Source organism: Exophiala oligosperma, assembly GCF_000835515.1.
Source record: "Exophiala oligosperma strain CBS 72588 unplaced genomic scaffold supercont1.7, whole genome shotgun sequence".
NCBI lineage: Eukaryota > Fungi > Ascomycota > Eurotiomycetes > Chaetothyriales > Herpotrichiellaceae > Exophiala > Exophiala oligosperma.
Genome location: NW_015622824.1, coordinates 2,070,157 through 2,092,577, shown reverse-complemented (window position 1 = coordinate 2,092,577; position 22,421 = coordinate 2,070,157). Strand labels below are relative to the sequence as shown.

The 22,421-nt window shown below is 51.4% G+C and overlaps 4 protein-coding genes across 4 annotated transcripts; 2 read left to right on the top strand and 2 right to left on the bottom strand.

The window, feature by feature from the left end:
- Positions 1-262: 262 nt before the first annotated feature.
- On the top strand, positions 263-2,746 carry PV06_07993 (uncharacterized protein). The gene is made up of 2 exons (XM_016409283.1): positions 263-1,632; positions 1,696-2,746. Exons 1-2 carry the CDS (start codon positions 332-334, stop codon positions 2,246-2,248), a joined length of 1,854 nt encoding a protein of 617 aa, XP_016261037.1. The 5' UTR covers positions 263-331; the 3' UTR covers positions 2,249-2,746.
- Positions 2,747-3,502: 756 nt separating this feature from the next.
- Positions 3,503-5,426, top strand: PV06_07992 (uncharacterized protein). The gene is made up of 3 exons (XM_016409282.1): positions 3,503-4,571; positions 4,657-4,784; positions 5,004-5,426. The coding sequence occupies exons 1-3, from the start codon at positions 3,918-3,920 to the stop codon at positions 5,128-5,130; spliced, it is 909 nt and encodes a 302-aa protein (XP_016261036.1). The 5' UTR covers positions 3,503-3,917; the 3' UTR covers positions 5,131-5,426.
- Positions 5,427-5,946: 520 nt separating this feature from the next.
- PV06_07991 (uncharacterized protein) lies at positions 5,947-7,714 on the bottom strand (the record flags this gene model as incomplete). The annotated part of the gene is made up of 2 exons (XM_016409281.1): positions 5,947-7,606; positions 7,662-7,714. 2 exons carry the CDS (start codon positions 7,712-7,714, stop codon positions 5,947-5,949), a joined length of 1,713 nt encoding a protein of 570 aa, XP_016261035.1.
- A 12,142-nt stretch (positions 7,715-19,856) lies between these two features.
- On the bottom strand, positions 19,857-21,546 carry PV06_07990 (uncharacterized protein). Its single transcript, XM_016409280.1, has 3 exons — positions 21,086-21,546; positions 20,872-21,008; positions 19,857-20,651 (listed from the first exon to the last, which is right to left on the bottom strand). Exons 1-3 carry the CDS (start codon positions 21,422-21,424, stop codon positions 20,363-20,365), a joined length of 765 nt encoding a protein of 254 aa, XP_016261034.1. The 5' UTR covers positions 21,425-21,546; the 3' UTR covers positions 19,857-20,362.
- Positions 21,547-22,421: the final 875 nt, after the last annotated feature.

The following is a 22,421-nucleotide window of genomic DNA, read 5'->3' as shown; positions in this document are numbered from 1 at the left end:
CCGACGATGTCCAAAAAACCCATTCCTGAGGCCCAGGGATATAATTTAATGGCTGGCGTTTGAAAATATCGGGAGGGCTCCGATTGTCGCGCGCGTGGCATGTGCCAAAGACGCGAGCTCGATCGATCGACAGAGCGCGGCAAGAAGATCAGCAGCATCTGGGGAAGAAAAAACAATCTTTGTGGATGGTGACATCATGATTGTATCTTTTTGTATATACCTAGGTAGGTACTCCGTATGCACCAGTTGATGATATTACTACGAACCGAAACATGCGTCCGTTCAATTATTGCGACCTACCTACACTTCCCCTCTCCTCAATATTCGGTTCATGTTGAAGCTCGTTCGACTGCCGCTTCTCCTACATACCCCTACCTCTAGAGCATCTCTGACAGGATTGTGGACAATGGCGCCTCCCTTCAAGCGCAGGGCCGCTGAATCAACAACGATAGCCGGGCCAACGGTGGCTGCTGCGCCACGTCCGCAAAAGAAGCGACGCACATCTCATCAATACAAGGACTCGACCAAAGAGATCAAGTACGGCATTGTCCTTCGCAAATACTACCCTCCGGAGATGACCAACGACCGAGCCCGTGATTATAACTCGGGAAAGATTGAAAGACCAATTGAGGCCCTGAAAGAGGCCATACGGGAGACAAAACCAGAACGAGACGAGATACCCGTGAACGAGAGCGTGGTGCACTGGTTCAAGTGCGACACCCGCACGTTGGACAACAAGGCACTTCATCTCGCGAGTGAAAAGGCAAAAGAAAATCGAGTTCCGCTCATCTGTGTCTACCTGGTCTCGCCGCAGGACTTTGAAGCACACCTCACGGCACCGGTGCGTGTTGATTTCATCCTCCGCAATCTCCAGACACTAAAAGATGATCTGGCAGAGCTCGGCATCCCCTTGTACGTCGAGACCGTGAACAAGAGACGGGGGTTGCCGTCTAGATTGATGGAGCTTTGTGATAGTTGGGGCGCTCGGCACGTCTTTTGCAACATGGAATACGAAGTGGATGAACTGAGACGGGAGGCGGCAATGGTGAGATCGTGCCTGGACCGGGGCATCTCGTTCAATGTGGTGCACGATACGTGTGTGGTCGAACCCGGCAAAATATCGACAGGAGCTGGTGGGCAGATGTCGGTCTACAGTCCGTGGCATCGCAAGTGGTGTGCATATTTGAACCAGCACCCAAAAGAACTGGAATGTCACGCACCGCCCACCCGGAATCCCAGCAACACGAAAACCAAGTATGCCGATCTGTTCACCTCCCAAATACCACAAGCACCCGCATCGAAAAACCTGTCTCAAGAGGAGAAGGATCGATATCGAGCGTTATGGCCGGCAGGGGAGCGAGAGGCCCTCGAGAGGCTAAATCGCTTCCTGCAGGAGAGAGTACGATCTTATCACGAGACGCGGAATACTCCTTCGGCCAACGCCACCTCTATCCTGAGTCCTCACCTAGCAGCTGGAACAATATCAGCACGTACGGTCGTGCGGGAAGCGCGAGACGCTGCACCGAATAAGAAGTTGACCGACGATAGAAAACAAGGCCACTCGATGTGGATCGGGGAGGTGGCTTGGAGGGATTTCTACAAACATGTTCTTTGCCATTGGCCTTATGTTTGGTGAGTTGTTTGCCAGAGATCTGGACAACTGGAGGAAAATCGTTCTGATGAGTTTATTTGCAGCATGAACAAACCTTTCAAACCCGAGTACAGCAATATCGAGTGGGAGTACGATCTTGATCAATTCGAGAGATGGACACAGGGGAAGACTGGTTTCCCCATCGTAGATGCCGCCATGAGACAGGTGCAGCACATGGCGTACATGCACAACCGATGTCGAATGATCGTGGCGTCGTTCCTCGCCAAAGACTTACTGATAGACTGGCGGATGGGTGAAAAGTGGTTCATGGAGCACCTGCTCGACGGGGATTTTGCGTCGAACAACGGAGGATGGGGATTCAGCGCCAGTTGTGGTGTCGACCCGCAGCCGTACTTCCGCATCTTCAACCCCCTCCTTCAGAGCGAGAAATTTGACCCTCAGGGGGACTACATCCGCAGATGGGTGCCCGAACTCGCCGACATCAAAGACAGCAAGGGAATCCACGATCCGTACAACCGTGGGTATGAAAAGGTCGCAAAGGAGAATGGGTACCCAAGGCCAATGGTTGACCACAAGACGTGTCGAGAGAGGGCGTTGGCCAGGTATAAACAAGGGATAGGGAGGGACACCGCGTGACCATTTGATTCTCGCCGCACGTCTTTGCTGCGGGCCACTCAATTTATTGGATCCATCCAAGTGATGAGTAGGACGTTGCAAGGGAGTGTGTGCACCTGTCACCACCGCGAGTCTGTTGTCTCTCGGCGATGGATTGATCCTTGTGTCCACTCGATCAAAAGCGTCAATAATACGGAGTGTTTAAACCAGTGAATCATGTCCGACCTTTCGGTGGAGATTGCGCCTCGTGGACAGTAAGTCAAAAGTCTAGACCAGGTGATCACCAAGGGGAATTGCGTGCGCGGGTGTTGTGGCAGTGCGAAGGGGGACCAGGTAGGTGTGTCTTGTTGTTCTGGTCTCCAGGAGTATTTGCGGCACACGCGCCCCCCTCATTTTGCAGGATCCAAGCGAGAAGCCAAGAGGCACTTTAAGTCAGCCAAGCTTTGCGGCTCCAAAGCTTGTCGTTTGTTAGGGAATTACGAGTTAGTTTAAGCTGCCAATCCCGATTCCGGAGGCCGAAGGAGAAAGTCTTGCGAGAAACAGAAAAGGGCCCTTTCCCCAAGGATTACTATCATTCCTGAAGCAAGCCAACGCGACCCAAGAACCAAACTTGTCAGGGGGAAGGGGGAATGTAGATCAATGACTTGGTAACTGTTTCTGGAGACCCAGGAATGGACTCGTTTCCCATTCCATAAAGTTCGTGTGGTTGTGTGTGTTAGGAGTACTGAGTACCTCGTCCTCCCTCGATCCAAACGAAATATCGTATACGTACCTCTGGTATGGGCCCCCGTCCACCCCTTTCGAATTAAATGGCATGCGCCCGTCAAAGAAGAAAAAAGTCCAACCAAAGCCGTAGCCCGGTTACAAAGTACCCACCGACACGGAACAGTAGGGGTGGACGACATTGGAATTGTACGCGTATGCCCATGTTTTTCTTTTTGAGAGCGAGGGTTAGGAAAGATGTGTATGGGAGAATACTCACCAGCAGTTACTCACTCCATCGAGAGTAGTAGCCAGCAAAACTGGGCGCGAGTACATATTATGATTAATTACCTTAATATCTTTCAAAGAGACGATTAACATCAATAATTCCTTGTACTTCTCTCCAACTGCAAACCAAACTCGGCTTTTCCGGATACTTGGGCCTTTCCTTATCTTTTTGGGGGGGGAGACGCCACACGACGCAACTTATTCTGGGTCCGTTCTTTTGGCGTCATTATTCGGGGGCTACATACGGAGTCTACTACATTATTGGCGCTGCGCTCAGCTGCACTGCCTTTATCCCTCTGTCTGCACTGCACTGCACTGAACTACACATTCTATCTTCCTTTTGAGGCTGCGTGTTTGTGTATCTGTCGTGCCTACAACTGGCACTGCCGTACATAACTTCTTGTCCTTTTTTTTGCCTTTGTTCTTTGTATATACCCTTGGAACTCTTGTTTGCTTGCGAGATTCACCAAACGCACTCCCCGAGTTTCTAATTTTGGTGTTTGATTCGGTCCACTCAACGCTCACACGACCAAACCACACCTTCGATAGTTACCCACTGAGGTACACATTTCCTCCCTCTCTCACTCCTTGCTGGACAAGGACCGACTCCGAATCCGAATCCGGCAAGCAAGTCGACATATTTTTGGGTGCAACTTTGTTCTGCCGTACAAATGCACTCCCCTTGACGAAACAGAGAACCATGATCGTTCGAAGCACCGTCAGACAATGCCTGACGACGGTCCTCCTCCTCCTCCTTTTTCTACCCTCCTTCGTCCTCTGCGACGCCGACTTCATCGATGTACGAACGAACCTGGACCGGGACCGGAGTGGGAAGAGAGGTGACCCAAAGGACAAGTACTTCCACGAGTCGACCTTCCACCCTCACTACGACGGCCGTTTCGCGGCGAAAGAGATTGGCAAGGAAGAGCGGCTGCCGCACCTGACGGCACTCATGCAGACCTTCTTGGCCACCATGGCCGACATTGGCGCCGAAACTTGGATCATGCACGGCACGCTGCTGGGTTGGTGGTGGAACCAAAAGATCCTACCCTGGGACTCGGACATCGACGTCCAGGTGTCGGAGCACACGATCGCATTCCTGGCCCGGTACTACAACATGACCGAGTACCACTTCCGACTGCCGGGGGTCGAGAACGGCAGGAACTACCTGTTGGAGGTCAACCCGCACTTCACCATTCGAGGGGTCGAAGACAGCCTGAACGTTATCGACGCACGTTGGATCGACACCGAGACCGGTTTGTTCATCGACATCTCGACCGTGAGGGCCAACTACACGGCGAGGGCGGAAGGCGTGGAGGGTGCCTTGATGTGCAAGGACAGACATCATTATCTGGTACGTGTTGTGGTGACGGAAACAGTGAAACTTTGCTTTCCTTTCGTGCGCGCACCCCGAGAACTGACCGTGTTTCATCTTTCAGGAGCGAGACATATTTCCACTTCGCGACAGCTTCTTCGAGGGCATTCACGTCAAGATACCCTTCGAGTATGCTTATCTCTTGGAGGAGGAATACGGCGAGAAATCTCTGACATTGACCGTGTATGAACAGTAAGTACCACATTCCTCCCCCAACGGTCATCCAATCTGTGTTGGGATGATTTTGGCCTCGGGCCATTGTTTGGTTTCCTGACATTCTGTGGAATGTCGAGGACGAGACCCAAACACAAGAACACCGGATCATCCCCTTTCCCCTCCCCTTTTTCCAAACGGCCAAACAGCCTACTGCAGACACCACCACAAACTAACACATTCATTCCATTCTGTTAGTCACCAATTCAACCATACGAGCAAGTTGTGGGAGCCTCTTCCCCCCAGCAACCGGAGGCCCTCGAGGAAACGACCGCCCATGAGAAGACCACCATTGCCAAAGAAGCCATTGAACGACATCATATGAGCCCATCGAAACCCACCCTGTGTATTCAGAGTTCGTTTGCATAGCGAAACGGCGTCGGATCTTTTTTCTCCTTCTGGGTGTCTCAATTTCGGCGTACGAGCGTTCAAAACCATTGTATTTAAACAGGCTCCTTTCTTCTCCTGATCTTCCCTTTGTAGAAAGGCAAAAAAGAGATGGAGGAAGGAAAAGATAAAAACAAGAAATAAACATAAAATAAAGACGAGAACACCTACTCCGTAAGCGGTCCTGCATGTTTGAACCACATCAGGATCCACGTGTATACACTCTGTGGGTATATACAAGTCGTATCTATCGTCTCTGTTTGAGTTTTTTTCTTCTTTTGCTAGGTCCCCGTACATAGCAGAGCACGACGGATCACTTTTGGCTGCCGGAGCAGAGGGTGGAATTGAATGACGGCTCGTCGCTCTACGACGTCGTCCTTGCTTGCTACTTGGTACTCCCTCTAACGCTGGGCCGGGCAGTTACAAGGAAGGGCTGGAGAACTCCCGCGGGAATTTCGCTGTAGGTTGCCATGCCACCAGAGTTCCTCCTTTGTCTGTCGACAACCCCTTTTTTCCTATACATTGTGACTCGATAATATCGATGCATGGGGTGAACTTTGACTGAAAAAATGTCAAGGAACAGGCAACTTGAAAAAGGAAAGGACGCACATGACGACCGTGACAAAAACGAGCACCGTTTTCGAGGCAGGCAGCAAAGGCACATTGGGTCTGAATGGCAAAATAGGAACGCAGGCTGGGTTTATAGTCTACCGATGAAGGAAACCGTTTCTTTTTGTCATCCGAGTGGACGCCCCTACTGTCGACCAAAATTCGGCTTGCGTCGAGTTGAACCTGCATCATCATCATCATCGTGCCCTGCGCTGGCTCTGGACCGGGCCCGTGGACGTGGACGTGGACGCTTCTGACGGACGTGTGGCTCGCTCCGCCCACGGGTCGCCTGGGTTCGGTTCGAATGCACGGCGAGGGAGGTCTCGTCGTTTCGACTGGAGGTCCACCGTCTCGCTCTCGCCGCGGGCTTGCCACGTCTGGAGGATCTCGACTTGAACCTGGGGACGTCCTCGAACCAGTCGCGGATCGCAAAAGATTCCAGGTCCGTCCGGAGCGGGACGCCGGTGCTCTCGACGACCTCTTTTATGGCTTCGACGTAGGCGGCTTGCTCCTCGGGCGACGACCTGAGTTGGTGCAGCAGGTAGGCATTGACCAGCGTGTCGGGTCTGACGGAGCCGCCACCACCACCACCACCGTCGGTCACGGAATCCAGGATTTGGCGGAACCTGTGTCGTCGGTCGCCGGGTACGAGACGGTTCTCGTTCTCAGGGTCTTGGTTCGATTCTTCCACCCCTTGGCCCTCGGGAGATCCGTCATCCGCCGCGGGCGTTTCTTCTTGCCCTTCGACGGAGGAGCGTAGCTGATCTTCAGGGATGTCCTCTGGTCGGTCGGGCAACTTTTCCCAGAGGGTCAGCAGCTCCTCTTCGGCTTCCTCCAGTTGCCGCATGAGATCTCGCTTCCTCGTTTCGAGACTTTTCAGCATCGTCGAGTCGTCCGTCTCCGGCACACCCTCGTCACCGGCCGGGAATTCTCCCTCTTCCAATTCCATCAAATTCTCGAGGAGCAAGTCAATGTCACCCTTCTTGGACAGAAACAGTCGGGCTTCCACGGTTTGATCGTGGCGTATGTCATTCTGAGAGACCTCGGAGCCTCCTTCGGTGTCGGCACGCACCGACAGTACGGTGACGTCCTGCTGCCGTAGAAAGTCCAAAGAGGACTCTGCCAAAGGCCCAAAAATCCTTGAGCCTCGGTATGTGATCTGGTAGCCTTGTTGGATCAAGAAATCGTCCTTCTCCTCGAGCTTCCTCTCGGTCGTTTGCAGGTCCAACAGCGCCTGTCGAAGGTCAGTTGTCAACGAAAGTTCCGGGGACGACATGAGTGTGTCCAGTTGATGGACGACGCTTTTCCGCTTTTCAAGTGCACCCCTCCGAACGTCGCCTGTGGTGATCAAGGCGGCAGTGTATGAGTCAACGGTACCGCTCAGCTGCCTCCAAGCGGCATCCAATGACCCGGGAGTAGGTTTCTCGGTGACGTCCTGATGTGTTTCTTGATCCGTCAGAGCCAGAGCCGAATCTGCCATGTTGCCGTCTCTGGTGGTGCTCTGGGGCTTCGCAGAGGAAGCACTTGTCGCCGGATACACTGCTTCGATTGCCGATCCTCGCTCTTCCACGGCCTTCTGTTCCGGAGGCGACCCTTCTGACGCTGGGTCTAATCCTATTCCCGTGTGGGAGTCGGTTGCGTCCATGTCTACGGAACTGGTCGCGTGGGTATCTTGCTCCTGCGGCATTGCCCGGACCTCGTCCTCATCCTCATACCCATCTCCGTCCTTTGTAGGTTTCGAGACATCCTGTACGTCTCCCCCAAGCCCGGTCTCATTGGCCGGTTCAGCCTTTTCGCCTATGGAACTACGAGACGCATATTAGCCTTCTGAAAAGACGACAAAATAGGCTTCAATCATACCTGTCCTCTGGTGACACACCAGGATTGTTGTTTCTGTTTCCGAATCGCCACATATGTCACGTAGCCTGGTCAAGGAGGGTGTGGAAAGGAACAGAGCCAGCTAGGGTGCCGTGGTAATCGAAGCAGCCTTAAGGGAGCGGCAGCCATAGGCGTTGGGACCTTTCGACGTAAGAGAGATAAATACTAGAAAGGACCAGCAATCTGCGCCAGGCATGCATGGGGGCACATTCTCGTCTCTAGTAACAGGAGAGTCTGAGCCAACAGGGCACGATGCCCTTAGTTACTCGATTTGGTCATCCTGACAGGTGTTGGATCATCAGGTGCAGCCTCACCTCTAGGTCTGTCACCCACCACCATCATGCACTGTCCGTAATTGCTTAGCGCCTGCGCCCGCCCGGAGCGCCGCCCGGGATTATCCCTGCAATCACCCTCTCCGGACCGCATCGGGGGGGCCTGGCGCTACCCGTTGGTGCCCCCTTTTACCCGTAATCTCGTGCACAGTAATTACCACCCGTTTTGCAATCGAGCTGGCGTCTTCCCGCCCTCCATTTCACAACACCCCTGCTCACCTACCTCAGCACATCTGTCGGTCTCTCTATCTTGATTTGTTTCCGGATCCCAGACTCGAGGGAGGCGCATCGGCGTTCCAGAGTCGTCTTGCAACGTGTCTCTCGTGGTGCAGACTCTTGCATCCCTAGCTCTCATACCGTGTCGTCGCCTCACTAGCCAGGCCTCGATTTGAATTGAAGCCTTCCAATTGACTCCTCGTGTGGCTTACAGTACTCCAGAGATGCAGAACAGGTCGGCACCAGACTATGAAGATGAGGTTAGTGAGCGTTTGAGCCGCATGCCATCAGATGGATCGCAAGCTCATAAGCTCCAATAACTATAAATCATGCCCTTGACAAACTCCCAGTCGTCTTTCGCTTCCATTTTCAGTGGCTAAGCCTGATATTCGCACATCTCACTGGAGCCCTGCCTCACCGAACTCAGTCGACCTCACAGGTTGTTTTGTGCATATTCCCAGCCGAACCTTCGGTATGACATTCCATACACGCCCTGACTGGTTCGGGCTTCAATAGAATTGGGGTCTGTACTAGGCTAATCTGAATAGACTCATACATCCATCGTTAAGTTCCAGTATGTCCTATCAGTACCGCCGGCAGCCCGGCCGTCTCGTGGCACCAGCAAGGCCCGAGTCCGACTCCAGCTCCTCCAATGATCAAGATGAGGACCCTTTGGAGAGCTCGCAAGCGGACGAAAATACAGACCATCTGTCCAATGAAAATAAAGCCGCAGCCAAAGGAAAGGGAAAGGCGTGCTCGGATGAAGACCTAGGTAGGCGCATCTGATGTCGGTCGAACAGCCCGCTAAGCCGGTGCCCCGTAGGAGCACCATCTCAAGGTCGAGCTGTCTCCGAGGCGGCTTTGCTTAGCTTCGGAGGTCTGAACTTGGACGAAGATGCTCGCAGAGCCATCGAGTCATGGGCAGAGGATCCAGGTCAGGAAGCTGAATTCCTTGCAGAGTATCAAGAATTGTTCGAGATGCAAGATTTCTCCTTTCTGCTTGCCGCAGTCCAATTCGACGCGCAAAGCAACCACCATCTGAGAGACGCGTGTGCCCGAATTTATCTCCTGGTGAGGAAGTACAAATTCCTGGAAAAGTGTGAGCAAGAGGCGTTCTTTGACAGACTTGCGTATGAGGATGAATTGGACCAGAAAAGCGGGACATTCACACAGCTACTCGATGAAATCAAACAAGCAGCCGGGGTGCGATATAACACGGTCCAGGTGCCCGATGACATGGCTTCAACATGGTCTGTGGAGTCATGGGTCATACCGCCAGCACTCAACCACTATCGTCGTCGAAGTGTTCACAACCCCTCCCTCCCTAGTGTTGAAGAAGGACGCCAGAGTCAATCAATTCCGACTTTCATGAAACCCCTTCACGAAGATTTCACACACAGGGATAGCCGCTTCTTCTGTACGGGCCGGGTCTTTAAAATGCTCTGGCATGAAAATGCAACCTCCGGTAATCGGTACTTGAGGAGCCAAGGGTCTACAGCTGATGGCATCCACGGCCAGCGAGTGTTCAGCCATATCAGACGGTTCGCTGTTGTAAGGGAATGTCATGGGTTTTCGTGGGCGGTGGGGATGAACACTTACCAGTCCCAAGGTGTGAAGAAACCTTCATTCAACAAGGCCGATATTCAGGCACATGCCATCATCCACATGACCGGCACGAAGGCTGTACGCTTGAACGGGGAGCCATACCTGGAGAAGAAGCCAATAATGGTCGACAAAGGCACCGAAGACAGCAAGCTTGACCCTGCGAGCCGCATCCGATTTGACAAGGTGTTTAGCATCGAGCACAATGTCAGAGTAAAGGATGTGGGAATCGTCAGCCCGCAATCGATGGCTTACTTCTGTCACTATTGGCAGCTACAGGCCACTGCAGCAGCCCAGGCTGCGGTCCGCAAAACCTCTGCACCGTGAGGAATGTGACTCGAAGACAACATATCTTCATCATACGTTTTGGTTGCGAGGGTCTCGTTAGACCTTCGTGACTGCAATTATTGTGGTCGCGGCTGCGGTGCGAAAATTGGAGCATGCAGACTGGCCTTCTATAGGCCGTGGCGGATTGAGGGCCTGATGGATCTAATCAAAGCAATATCGAATCGTTCTCGGTGGGTACGAGACAAGAAGAAGCAGCTCTCATTTCAATATTTCGGTCGCTGTGCGCTGGATGAGGTCGTCTCAGAGTTCTCCAACTTTTGCTTTGGGCATAGTTAGTGGTTGCCTTTTCACTGGGTAAACCATTAATCAAGTTCGCAATATCGATTCCGTTTGTTACTATTTATGTTTGAAATGTCGACTATCGCTTCGGTAATTCGGACGCCTTGAAACCCAACAATGTTCCGCAATCTCCGTAGCGTTGATGTGCAAATCCGCAATCGGTGAAGGGGATTTTTGGGCGGCAGCTTCGATCGACCTCAGCCTTGTTAGCCTCAGCCTCGTCTCGGCAATTTACTGTTTTATCTTGGACTACAGCGCTCTCAAAAGAAAAGATACCATCAACAACACGTAGCAGACCATTCCAAGTCGACAGTCCTGGATATGCACCCAATTTGCCGATCACCTGCTCATTGAGAAGTGTACATCTTCCGGCATTGAGCTGTGACTGGGCAAGCAAAACACAGTTGGTCGTCCGTTCAATCATCAAAATGGTTGGCATTAAAGGAAATAGCGGTGAGTGCCCGATGTGAGGCAACCAATTTTGTGGACATTTCTGAGCGACCGGCCAATACAAGGTCTGCCTGAACATGTGTTGTATCTTTGACAGCCATCCTCCTCCTCGATCGAACGTTGCCGCACCGCGTGCAATTACGTACGCTTCGAGAGTCATCCACTGGTGAGAATGAGGGACTGACTAAGGGAGCGGGTGATAAAACGTCCGCTGGATTCAACTACAACGCCAAGTGCCCCTTGTTGGCAGTTGTACATCCAGTGGCCTGTATACAACCTCGCACTTGACCGGTAAGGCGATCTTACCCGAAGAAGCAAACGACATGACTCGACGTGGCTGCAATTATGAATCAGCTGTTTCTTCGAGATGCCCTTTCAAGCAACAATTTATGCTCTCTTTTCTCTCTGCTCATGGAGTCCAGACCGGTTTTGACAAGCATCAACGAAGTGGTACCCTGACACTATGCAGCATGGGGTAGTGGGTGATGTCGGTGCACAACATGACTTGACTCGAGCTGTTCTCGAGGGCAAGAGCGTTTAACAGACACAAAACGGGCACCTGTCAGCCAGCAAACACGCTTCGTCCCTCGTCCTTGTCCTCCTCTAGAAGCCTCGTGCAGTCCGTTTGACGATTAGCATTAAAGGCGCGACGCGGCAAGAAGCAGGGCCCGACGTTTCACCATGCAAGGCAGCCGTTTTCCGGCATAACCGGTGACTGGGAAAACCGAAATAACCTTTCCCTCCTCAAAGATTTCCTCAAAAGTGTTGCTGCTGGCTGCAAAGCATCTTGATCTCGAACGAGCGCGTCGGGAGGTGCATTCGGTGCCGCGATTAAGCGATATGGAAAGGGCCTAGTCCGTACTATACTAGTATTGTATGTCTTTTGAGACTACCTCAGTACGGAACCAGGAAATAGAAGGAGGGCAAATATCGCTTACAAGGACCAATCTGGGTGACTAGGTAAATGCAAGGGACTTTTCCCATCGTCACAAGACCAGACGTACGATACACTTATGATCTAGAAGGAGTACAGCTAAACTGCTAAATTGGGCTTGTTCTAAATCCTCAAATCCTTGCCAACTTCACCCTTCGTGGTCTGACCACTGAAGATGAGTCGAAAATGACAGGGCAGAGTCGTTAGATACGAGTAGTAATGTCCAATCGTTCAAGTTTGCCATCAACGCGTCAAAGACACATCACAGTTACACCGGAAATGGAAGCGCCGAATTGCTTCTACTCTTCAGTCTCGTACCTTTGCGATATCACATCCTCTCTCGTCGAATCGTCATGAGAGGCCGGGTGAGTTTTCCGCAGGCGTTGTCGCGCGGGTACTCTCAGCCTCACCCCTGTACTAGCTGCCAGCAAGATCTCGATTTCGGCCGGTTTTCTCTTTTTGCTTGAAATGTCCAGTGATAATCACTACTGTACTCCGTAGAAACGCCCCCCTTTGTCCCTGGACCCCTGTACCGTGAAGGGAGGGTAGAGCTGAAGTTCGTCCACCTTGGCATTTGCGTAACCCTGGTCTGATGGTGATAAGTGGAGAGATGGATTGTTGGCGGTTTTTGTTTTCAGCTGACCAAATCCTGACTCAACTTGTTACAACTTATCAAACAACACCACCAACACCATTTCCGCAACGGCAAAAGCAAAAGAGAGGGGGAAAACAGCAGTCCACATACAATACAGCAAAAGGGGGGAATCGCCCCACCCCACGTTCAGCTGTGGCCCGTAGCCAGCGCAGTCCCGTCGGGAGTTTTTGGACCCATCGAAGGAAGCGTGTTCACAAGTCACGAGGACCAGTCTTTCTTTGCCTTGCCTCGATCGGGTATCGCATGCGGCTCTGCGAAAGAAAAGTGGCTTTGCTTTGCGAGTACGGAAAGCAGTCTTTGGTGGAAGCGGGAGAGAGGGGGGGAAGAAACGCGTGGACTTTCTTTTTCCTTTCAGTCTGACGGCACAATTAAAAAAAGAATCTCGATCTGCGAGACTCGCCCCTACACACAAGAACTCGTCGGAATACTATCAGGCCGATGGGAATTATGATTTGGGGGATTGAGGTGGTGGAAAGCAAGCACCTTGACCCGAGGTGGGCAATGTTTGGCCCGATGAGACTCTACCTACTTACTGGCGCAGGTGATGGATGGCTCTTGTTCTCCTCCGTGTTTGACCTCGTAAGGCGTACTCGGTCTCCATACTCTTTTTTTTGGCCAGTAAAAAAAAATTCCACACGGTCCCTTCTGTCTAATAGTGTATCGAAATATCATTGTCGCCGCCAGGCTGGATGGCCACAGATTATTGCTACCCGTCAACCACACAATGTGTCTAACTAACCTAAACCCTCCGGTGGGCTTTTACTCCGTATGTACCTGGCCAGATCGAGCCTTCTGATCCACCACTGCCTTGCTAAATTGGATCCCGCTGCACGGGCCGGAGACGGAAAATGAGAAACTGGAGACAGATCTACGGAGCTTATTTTGAGCTTCGAAAAGACAAGGGAAAAAAAATAATGTCAAGGACCATATCGGACTTTGAATGCTCAGTATCATTCCAGTATATTGCTCCAAATCACTCTATGAAAGTTATGGGCCGAGTACGTATAACACTCGTTTACTGTGTGTTGGGACGATTACTATGAACTACATGGGTCTTTAGTTTCAACTTCTCAGAATAATCACCCGAACTGTGCCTTCTCTTCTGAGGACTACTGTGCTGGCCATAGGTGCGTACAGGTGGATCGACACCCACTGGAGTTGAATTGCTTGTCTCAGGGAACCAATATGTATAGGCACTCTTCTGATCTGACCCGTAGGTTTCGTTGGCGATTGGTAGGCCTGCCTCCTTGATATATAGATCTGTCAAGTATCTCTTGATGGCTATGTAGGAGAATGTGTTGTCAAGGTAGTGCTCAAAGGCGAATCGTACGGCCGACCACCACGAACTCGTGAAGTAATGGGATAGCCACTTCGAAACAGTAGTGATGCCACCGTCGTATGGCTGCTCGAGGGAGATGGAATGAGCATAACCACCCTTCTTCAACGTCGCAAGTGACGTCGGCAGTATGCCAATACCGTCATTGGCACGACTGAACTCGACGCAATCCAGTACTGGAGTGAGATCACTTTCTCTTGCTCTATAGTCTGCTGCGTGTAGCTGGAGAGTTTCGTCACCATTGTCCGCGTAAGTCCGCAAGAGCACATCAGTTGCTCGATCAGAGAATTGATTAACAGGAAGGGAATCTGTCGTGGGTGATTTGGGTCGGTCTCCAGCTGAGGACTGAGATTCAAGGGCGCGTATGTCTTCAGATAGCACTGCCAACTTGTCCAGTAAGGCTTCGCGCCGTTGAGTATAATCGGAAAGAAAGTCTTGTGTTAAGGTGGTTACTGACATACCACTTGCAGAGTACATGTTGGCATCCTCTATAATTTCATCATACTCAGACTTTAGTCTGTCAAGTTCCAAAGTCGTTTCCAGTTCCGAAGCCTTCAGGGCTGCCACTGCATCGTCCAAGGGACGGTGAGGTTGATGTGGACTCTCCGTCGTTATCATTGTGATTCCCAAGGAGGATAACTGGGGCGCGACATTGGGGGATGACTGGCCATCGTCTTCAGACCATGCGGGATCTAGGAAAGCTTCCCCAGTCAAGTCCTCGTACAAGTTCTTTTCTGCTTCCTTGAGTTTCCACTCGACTGGTATCAGATCACTCTCATACATATCATGATTGATATACTGCGCATCGATTTCTTCTATGACCCCTTCCAGAGCTTGCAAGTCTGCCGTCACATCGCCTTGAAGTTTGATCCCTCTAACCAGCCTTCGTGTTATGCCTTGTAGGCGCCTCGTACTGGATTTCACTTTGTTTCTTTCATCCCTGGTGTGGAGTCTAAGCGCCTGAGCATCGGTCCGCAGATCGTAGAGACGATGGAACTGGCGGAGGAATTGTATTAATTTGTCCGCGTGTGGGTTTGGTGTATGCCCAGCTAGGACTTCATCGCCGCGGGTTGATATGGACTCTTCACCTCGGCCATGATAACCGAAACTGCTGCTTCCGTGGGATCGAGGTAGGCCGAGCCAATCTGCTCCATCTCCAACTGACGAATTGCCTTGCATGTCTCCTAAGTATGCCACAGACGGTCTCGAAGGAGTATCTGCAAATTGCCCATGAAATTTCTCAAGACTGACATCGGGGTCGTGACGAGACAATATTTCTAGGCTGGCCGAAGGATGATGAGAGGAGGGATCATTTCTACACGACGTGTCAGTCTTCTGGTAGGACGACGAGTGAGTCGTGTGCTGTCTCACGAGAGGAGGGAAGGATCCGAAGTGCAGCGTTGTAAATTAGCCATTGGGCCATGGAGAACAGCCACTCGTCCGTCCCATCAGCAGTTCAAGACTCACTCCTCCGCACGTGTCACTTTACCGGGAGGAAAAGTAGAAGACGAGAATGAAATAACAGTGGCGCTTTGCGACGCTATAGCAGGGATAGAGTGCGAAAAGGGGGGGTGGTAAGACGCGAACGCGAGGAGAGTAAACAATGTCCATGAGAGAAGAATTGCTGCTGATGGGAGAGGGAGATAATGACACCCAGACACCTACAATAAGGGCAGTCACGTTCAGACAAATATTGTCCAAGGGGTCAGTTGTAACAGCTGTCAAAAATTCAACACCATTGGGGTCTGTTATTGATAGGACAATTGAAGAATAAACTGACACCGGAGAAAGATGAAAGTGAACGGCTCGTTCTGGGTGAGTCGCTTAGCTTCACTTCCTACAGTGCCCGGATCCAAGCATACGAGGGACCTGCAGGGGGGGAGGGGGTAGTTAGCAACCTGGGCGCAGTGGATGCTGCGTCTTAAGGAGGGCAATAGGCTATAAAGCAGGCTAGAGCGCCCCAAAGTCTGGTACGTAGCGGTAGAGGCTACTTGGCGCACGCTAAACAAATGAATAGAGGCCACGACGCCTGTACAGTAGAGAGGGATCTTTCTCGCCCAATCTCTCTTCTCTCTCTCCCACAACCTTCCTCCATTTCACACATCCCTGCCTCCTGATTCTGTCATCTGCGCTGATTTGCTTTTCGTAATGGACCGTCTGACACACTCGATTTTTACGATCAACTGCACCTGACCAAGACCAAAGAGGCAGGGAAATGCTCGCCTCAAAACCCCGACACACTGCTCCTTTTTCGTGCAGCACTTAGACCTGCAGCGATGAAGGCATGAGTAGAGGCCGGGGACGAGTAAGACGTCTTGGTGGTCCCCACGCTAAGGCAACGTCAGGACGACACGAAGTTCCAGGAATCGTCCACAAGCCGCCGATGACTATCACTACTGCAAGTGCCATTGCACCAAACCTGCTATCTTGATGGCCCGGGGTCAAGACCAAGCAATGAGTAACGGCATTCGGTTCCTAATGTTGCCCCTTGTGATTTTGAGGAGACGAGTGATGCCACTACATCCAGAGCATATGCAACCTTGAGGCTCAAATTATGGAAGCCTCTAAATATGTAAATCTCCTCTACCCATGATCCATTCCTTGGTTCGGATGTGAGTATGTCTTGGACATATGTCTAATGGAGTCTAAACGGGGTGACCGCAGAAGAGCTGCTGACGGGACCTCCCGGCCAGCCCTTGAGCATCATGGTAAGATCCGTTGCGCATTTCAATACCAGCCTACATTACTAAGAGAGAGAAGGCCGACGCCGTGGCGAGACTGACGGCACTGGGGATATAGATGCGCATGGGTACAGTCCACCTCATCTCTAAACCTTTTCAACCATTGAATTCTGACTATCCAAGGCACACCCCAAGGAACCGACAGCATGTGACTGCAGAGCAGGTTAGTTACAATCGGACTACTAACCCTGGACAAAGGCCGTTGCCATCAGAACCCAACACAGCGCGGTATGCATACAGCACTTGTACTTGAAGTGGCTCAAGACTTATTCTTTGTATAGTCCGGACAATCGAGGCCAACAAGAGTCTTATTATCGCGCTCCTCCGCAGGATCAGTCTTATACCATAGCAAGAGGCAACGACAGTTCTCGTGCGTATAGCCGATATCAGCCCGAATACCGCCAAAGAGAAGTAAGAGAAGCTGGGGCCCAAGTAGATGTCCAGTCTTATGCGGCGCCAATCAGGTCGAGAAGCTACTCGTTCGGTATGAACCCACAGCAGCATCCAGACCCCGTCAGTGAAAGCCGTAGGAGCACGCACCGTCAACCTCGCCAGCAATACACCAGACCTACTAGCGCGAGTGACGAGCACTCTGATGACGCCAACCAGCGCAGAGTTGAGGAACAAAACAACGCTCCTCGACAACCAAGAGGCGTCCAGTCGGCGACTGATTCTGGAGCAAGGGCATTTGGATTAACAGGAGACGTCTTGGGACGTGTCGGCATTCCACTTGGATTAAAAGGAGATATCTTGGGATTTGTCGAAATTCCGCTCGCAAATTTTGATCTTTGTAAAAAATTCATCGACAATCACAAGGATGTTCTGAAAACGGACCTCGAAAAGCTTCGTACAGCGGCGTCGCAGGCAAAACAGCATGGCAACATCGCTCTTACAAAGCGCTGTGTTCAGCGATTTGTACTTATCGAGGCCTGCAGAGACGACTGCAGATACAACAACAGAGAAGAGCGAGATCGTTACTTCGAGAATCTGATTAGGAATGATTCAAACGAGCTCGAAAAATTCCGCTATAACTGCGACGTCCTTGAGAGGAGACTTGATGCTGAAGCTCGACCTCCACGGGAACCTTCTCGCGCGCAAGCCGGTCATGCTTCTCCAGCCACACGCTCTTACTCCGGTACAATGCCCCCGACATCATTTCCCACGTCCGCTTCAGCACGGCCATCCCTGGAGAGAACTGATTCGCGCAGGTCGGCACCGGCCTTCAAACCACTGCAAGACATCCTCGATGGTCCCGGTCCAGGAACGGTGGCCCGGACAACAAAAACATCCTATCCTATGCCGACCGAAAACAGTTCCATAGTAGAAAGAAGAAGGATGTCTCTACAGACGTTCCAAACTCAGTACCCTCCGACGGCAAATCAAGGGAGAAACGCCGAATTTCGTCCAGACAACACAGGCCCTACAGAACGGGACGCAAAGACCCTACGTCCCAGTTATAGAGTGCGCGTTGGCCCCGAATGTGCGGCATTCTTTGTTCATGGGAGAGTGATCTCGATCATTCAACATTCCAGCATGGGAGCCGAGTCGAAAGCGACAAACGCAAGAACCTTGCTCGATCGGTACGGCGACCCCATCTACAGCGGACCACGCCGTATGATCATAGCCCTACGACGTCAAGGATACTCTGTGTGCGTCCCTATCAGCACCCATGGGCGGAAGGGGATCGGTTCCAAGAATCTCAACCACCAGGAACAGCAAGCCCACGCCATTGTCTATGACGAAGGCTCAGGAATCCCCGACCCCTTGGCCGGCGAGCCTCGCTTTTCGAAACAACCGATCGCTGTTCGGCTCCGACACGATCAGACCTTGGACCCCTCCAGTCGTATTCATTTCGGAAAATACCACACGGTCGAGCACAACGTCAAAGTTATGGAAGTTGGCCGTGTGACCGAAGAGTCGATGCCTGCCTTCGAGGCGTACTGCAGGCAGGAGCTCCTCAGGGGATGATGAATCGGCGACAGCACTGTAACCATACGTGTCGGTCACAAAATTAATTCTAATCCGACTTGCCCGAGGTCAGTATGACCTCTTCACGTTTGCCTGGCTTCGGCTTCGGCCTGGCTGGGTTTCTACAGGATGATCGTTGCCCGACTTTGGTCGGTATCGGTAAATTTATTGTTATGGACAGGGTCTATTCTTACAAATTGACTACTTACTGGAAGCCATGGGTAGGCAGACAGGCGCACACAATAGCTGCAGACAGGCTCGCGTATGGGATTCTCCGACCTTTTCGGTGGATCGCAGTCGTTGGCTCCAAACATGCAGCCTGGCGCTGTACGTGTAATCCGACATTCAACGCAGCCTTTCCTGCTTTTTTTCTTTTCGACAAAATTGAACTTTTGTAAATCTTTCCTTGCTTGGCTTCTAGGCGCCGGGCCTCGAGGACGCGATGAAGCAGGTCGTTTGTGGGCGGGATTTGGACTTGTACCTTGGGTATGAAATCGCTTGCCGGGATTTTATTGACAATTTCCCCGACGCTTGATGTATCGCGGTATCGTGGCACGACAGGGGAAATTCAGGTCGCGAGGGATCATGACTTGACGGCCTTTTTTACTTTCATTCCTTGTCTTTTCAATTTGAAAATACGATGTAAGAATGAGAACTACGACTTGCCTTATTTTTCCACCATCCGAGATTTTCGAGTTATCCGAACCATTGACACTCTCACCGTCTTTTCCCCCCTGGCTCCTCCTTCTCTCCTTCTTACCAATGGATCGAGGCGGTCGTCACGCTGCGAGGTGGCCGGGACTCCTCCGTAGGTGAGGCTGAAAAAGCAGGGATTGTACGGAGTACTCGTGCCAGGGAAATTGTGACGAGGGAAAATGACCGTCCAGGAGGGATCAAACATTAGGTATCCGCACGGAGTACGGAGTACGGATAGGCGAGGGTCCCTTTTGATTCGACTCCTACTTCGCATTCCCCCATGCATGTCCCTGTTGACCTGTCAATTCCTACCCGTACCTTTTTTTTTATTTGCCTTCTTCTTACGTACCTGTATTCCACTCCGTCAATACACCGCATCTTTATCACACGATCCCGCGCCCGTCACAGGAAGGGGTCCGAAGGTGAATGTACCGAGTAATTGACGCCACGTTGTTTCAGACTGTCCTCTATCCGTACTTTGTCGTCAAAGACAGAACGGAACTACAACAAGGTACCTACCACGTGTGTTATCGGTACTCCGTACGAGCAACAAGGGTAAATTTCAACGTGCGTGTACTCTTCCAAGGTTTCATGTCAAATTGTACGGAGTATTTTCATTCCTTATCCAGCTGTGTGATAGTGTTTTCGTATTACAAATTATGTCCCCAAGTTCTGCCCTTGTTTCTAATGTGCTTTCATTTCCTTCGAAACCCACCCAAATCCAAAGCCGTACACAGTGTGCGCCCAGGTGTTTTATTCTTTTTGTTTGTTTAATTCCGATTTTCATATCTCGTGATTCGTCAAAAGCTGAGCCAGATAGACCATCCCCGATTTGAATGGCTCGGTGTACGTACTTGTACCGTACTGTTAAGGGGGTAACACAGTTTTTGTTTCTCGGGGCATGTCTTGGGTGCGGTCCCCAAGTGAGGCTGGATCATTTTCCTTTTCCAATTCGATCCCTGCCGTCTCTCCACGATGGGTGGTGACATGGCCCATGTAGGTCTGAAACAGGCTGATTGGAAAACAATTCAATCCGCGGACAAAAGGCAGCCTTGCTTTTTGTTTGTCCCGCAAATGTTTTGTACAACCTGATTCGGTGGGACTAGTGGGTGCTATTGGTTTTGTTCTACAACATGTCGTCCTTGAGCTCGACGCTCTGCGCGTCACCTTCCCCACCTAGTTCGCGCACCTCGGCAGTGTCCCAGCAGAAACTGGTCAGGTCGAGCATCCAACGTTGAAACTGTTCCTCCAGATACTCAATCGTAAGAGGCTTGGGCCACGACTTGAACGTCGATTCCGACGTGGGGTCCTTGAGCATGTTGTCGTAGGACTTGAAAGACACACGGTGGTGGGAGATGTTGTGCCAGGAATCGTCCATGTCGATGTGGAGCTGAGATCCGGAGAACAATTCGAATCTAGAGGTCGGATGCGGTCAGCCCGGGTACGTAAAATGGCTTGTTGCATTGCCCCATACACACAAATAAACCGGGGTAGGTCTGTTTGTGTGATACAAACGCAGACAATAGATTGCCTCCGGTGCTTGGGGAAAATCCAGGTCCAGGGCACGCGCGTGTGTGTGTGTGTGCATATTGTCACAGTAGTAGTGAGGTCTGAGTTCACGTTCGCCAAACTTACCCAATGTATACACCATTGCTGGTGCTGCCCAAACTGATGATTTTGGCACCAGGTGAAGTCTTGACCAGGTGGTAGATCTCACAATAAGGGATCAGATCCTGGTGGTTCGGATATTGAGAAAAGAATGGGAACTTGAGCTGGATGGGGGGCCGGTCAGGTCAGTCATGACTTTATCACTTGCAAATATGAAGACACACCTGGGCTTGCAACTTACAAAATGAAGGTCTCTACCTTTGTTTTCTTCATTCTTCACTTCCCAAAAGTGTCGCAAGACAACCTGGTCGGTCCGTGAAAGGTTACCGATGGTGTTGGATGGGAGAGTCGACATTTGATACTGAGCCGGAGGTCGATTGGCAAAGTCAAAGCTTGAGCTAGTGTTGGCTGACACGGGTCGCGACTGATGAGAGCCTTGTTGAGAACCAGCTGTTCCGTTCGGCATCATCGGAGCGTGAGTGAGTGGAGGGGTGAAGGACGTTGGCGGCGACTGAGGAGATTCACGATTATGGATGGAGTTGCTGCGGGAGAAACGACGCATGTTGAAGAAAGGTGGCATGGTCTGTGAAAAAAGAAAGAAGGGGAAGCGAGGAGAGCGCGTGAAGACTAGGTTAGCCCTCAACGAAGAAGAAAGCTGGCGGCGAGATGAAACGAACGGAGTTGGCACCAAATAAAAAAAAGATGGTGGCAGGTCGAATGAAGGTGAAAGTTGAAGTTCCTTGCCCGGATTCGAGGTTGTCGACAAGGTCAATCGGGTATAGCTTACGGACTCCGGGCTGGCGTCACCATCTAATTTGCCCACTTGTATCCGTATCTACAGTAGGTAATCTTAGGCTCGGGGAAGGTTAGTGCCGCCTGGTTCCCGCCCAAAGTCCGTCGCTAGAGATGCCCAAAAGGACATGGCGATGCCTAATGCCACCAGGGGAGCCAAAGACAGTGGCTACGCTGCGGACTAGGGAGTACGGTCAAGTAGAGGCACCAGGGCAGATATTCTCCAGACTCTGTCACTGCCATAGGAAAGCCGTATCACACAAATCGACTCTCATGTCCAGTGACAACCCCAGGCAATCTCTGCATTGTACTCGTACCGTACAGCGCCCCAACTGGTAAGATGTGTCTCTATATAGGTCAATCGAACATCATGCCAAACTACCACCTACGGAGTCCGGTCGTAAATGGCCAACGCACCATGCATCGTCCGACATTGTGAGAACATGCAAAAACCGCCACGTCTTTGTCTGGAATTTCCTCCTTGGTCCAGTATTTACGTGAAGACTTGGTCACCAATCTCACAGGCACTGCAGAACAAAAGGATGTATCAGATTCCGATCCAAGGTGTCTTTAGGCATGCTAATCGTTGATGGAGATCTTCACGTCGACGTCTCGAGCCCAGGCACCGACAAGCAGACCAAGTATTTTTCAGCAACCATACAGAGTGTATGAATCGTGGGCCTAGCAGAGACTTACATGGACACTAAACAGAATATATGATTTCAAGTTTGGTGGTCGTTCTTCTTATTCCTCTTTCAGACGACTTTCCCGATCAAGGACAGTCG

Excerpts from the sequence above, each read along its gene's own strand:
- PV06_07990 (XM_016409280.1), bottom strand. The coding sequence starts at position 21,424 with ATGCCACCTTTCTTCAACATGCGTCGTTTCTCCCGCAGCAACTCCATC. Across the intron at positions 21,009-21,085 it reads AAGGTAGAGACCTTCATTTT|CTCAAGTTCCCATTCTTTTC; the intron begins GTAAGTTGCAAG and ends CCCCCCATCCAG. Across the intron at positions 20,652-20,871 it reads AGCAATGGTGTATACATTGG|ATTCGAATTGTTCTCCGGAT; the intron begins GTAAGTTTGGCG and ends TCCGACCTCTAG.
- PV06_07992 (XM_016409282.1), top strand. The coding sequence starts at position 3,918 with ATGATCGTTCGAAGCACCGTCAGACAATGCCTGACGACGGTCCTCCTC. Across the intron at positions 4,572-4,656 it reads AGGACAGACATCATTATCTG|GAGCGAGACATATTTCCACT; the intron begins GTACGTGTTGTG and ends TTCATCTTTCAG. Across the intron at positions 4,785-5,003 it reads ACATTGACCGTGTATGAACA|TCACCAATTCAACCATACGA; the intron begins GTAAGTACCACA and ends CCATTCTGTTAG.
- PV06_07993 (XM_016409283.1), top strand. The coding sequence starts at position 332 with ATGTTGAAGCTCGTTCGACTGCCGCTTCTCCTACATACCCCTACCTCT. Across the intron at positions 1,633-1,695 it reads TGCCATTGGCCTTATGTTTG|CATGAACAAACCTTTCAAAC; the intron begins GTGAGTTGTTTG and ends GTTTATTTGCAG.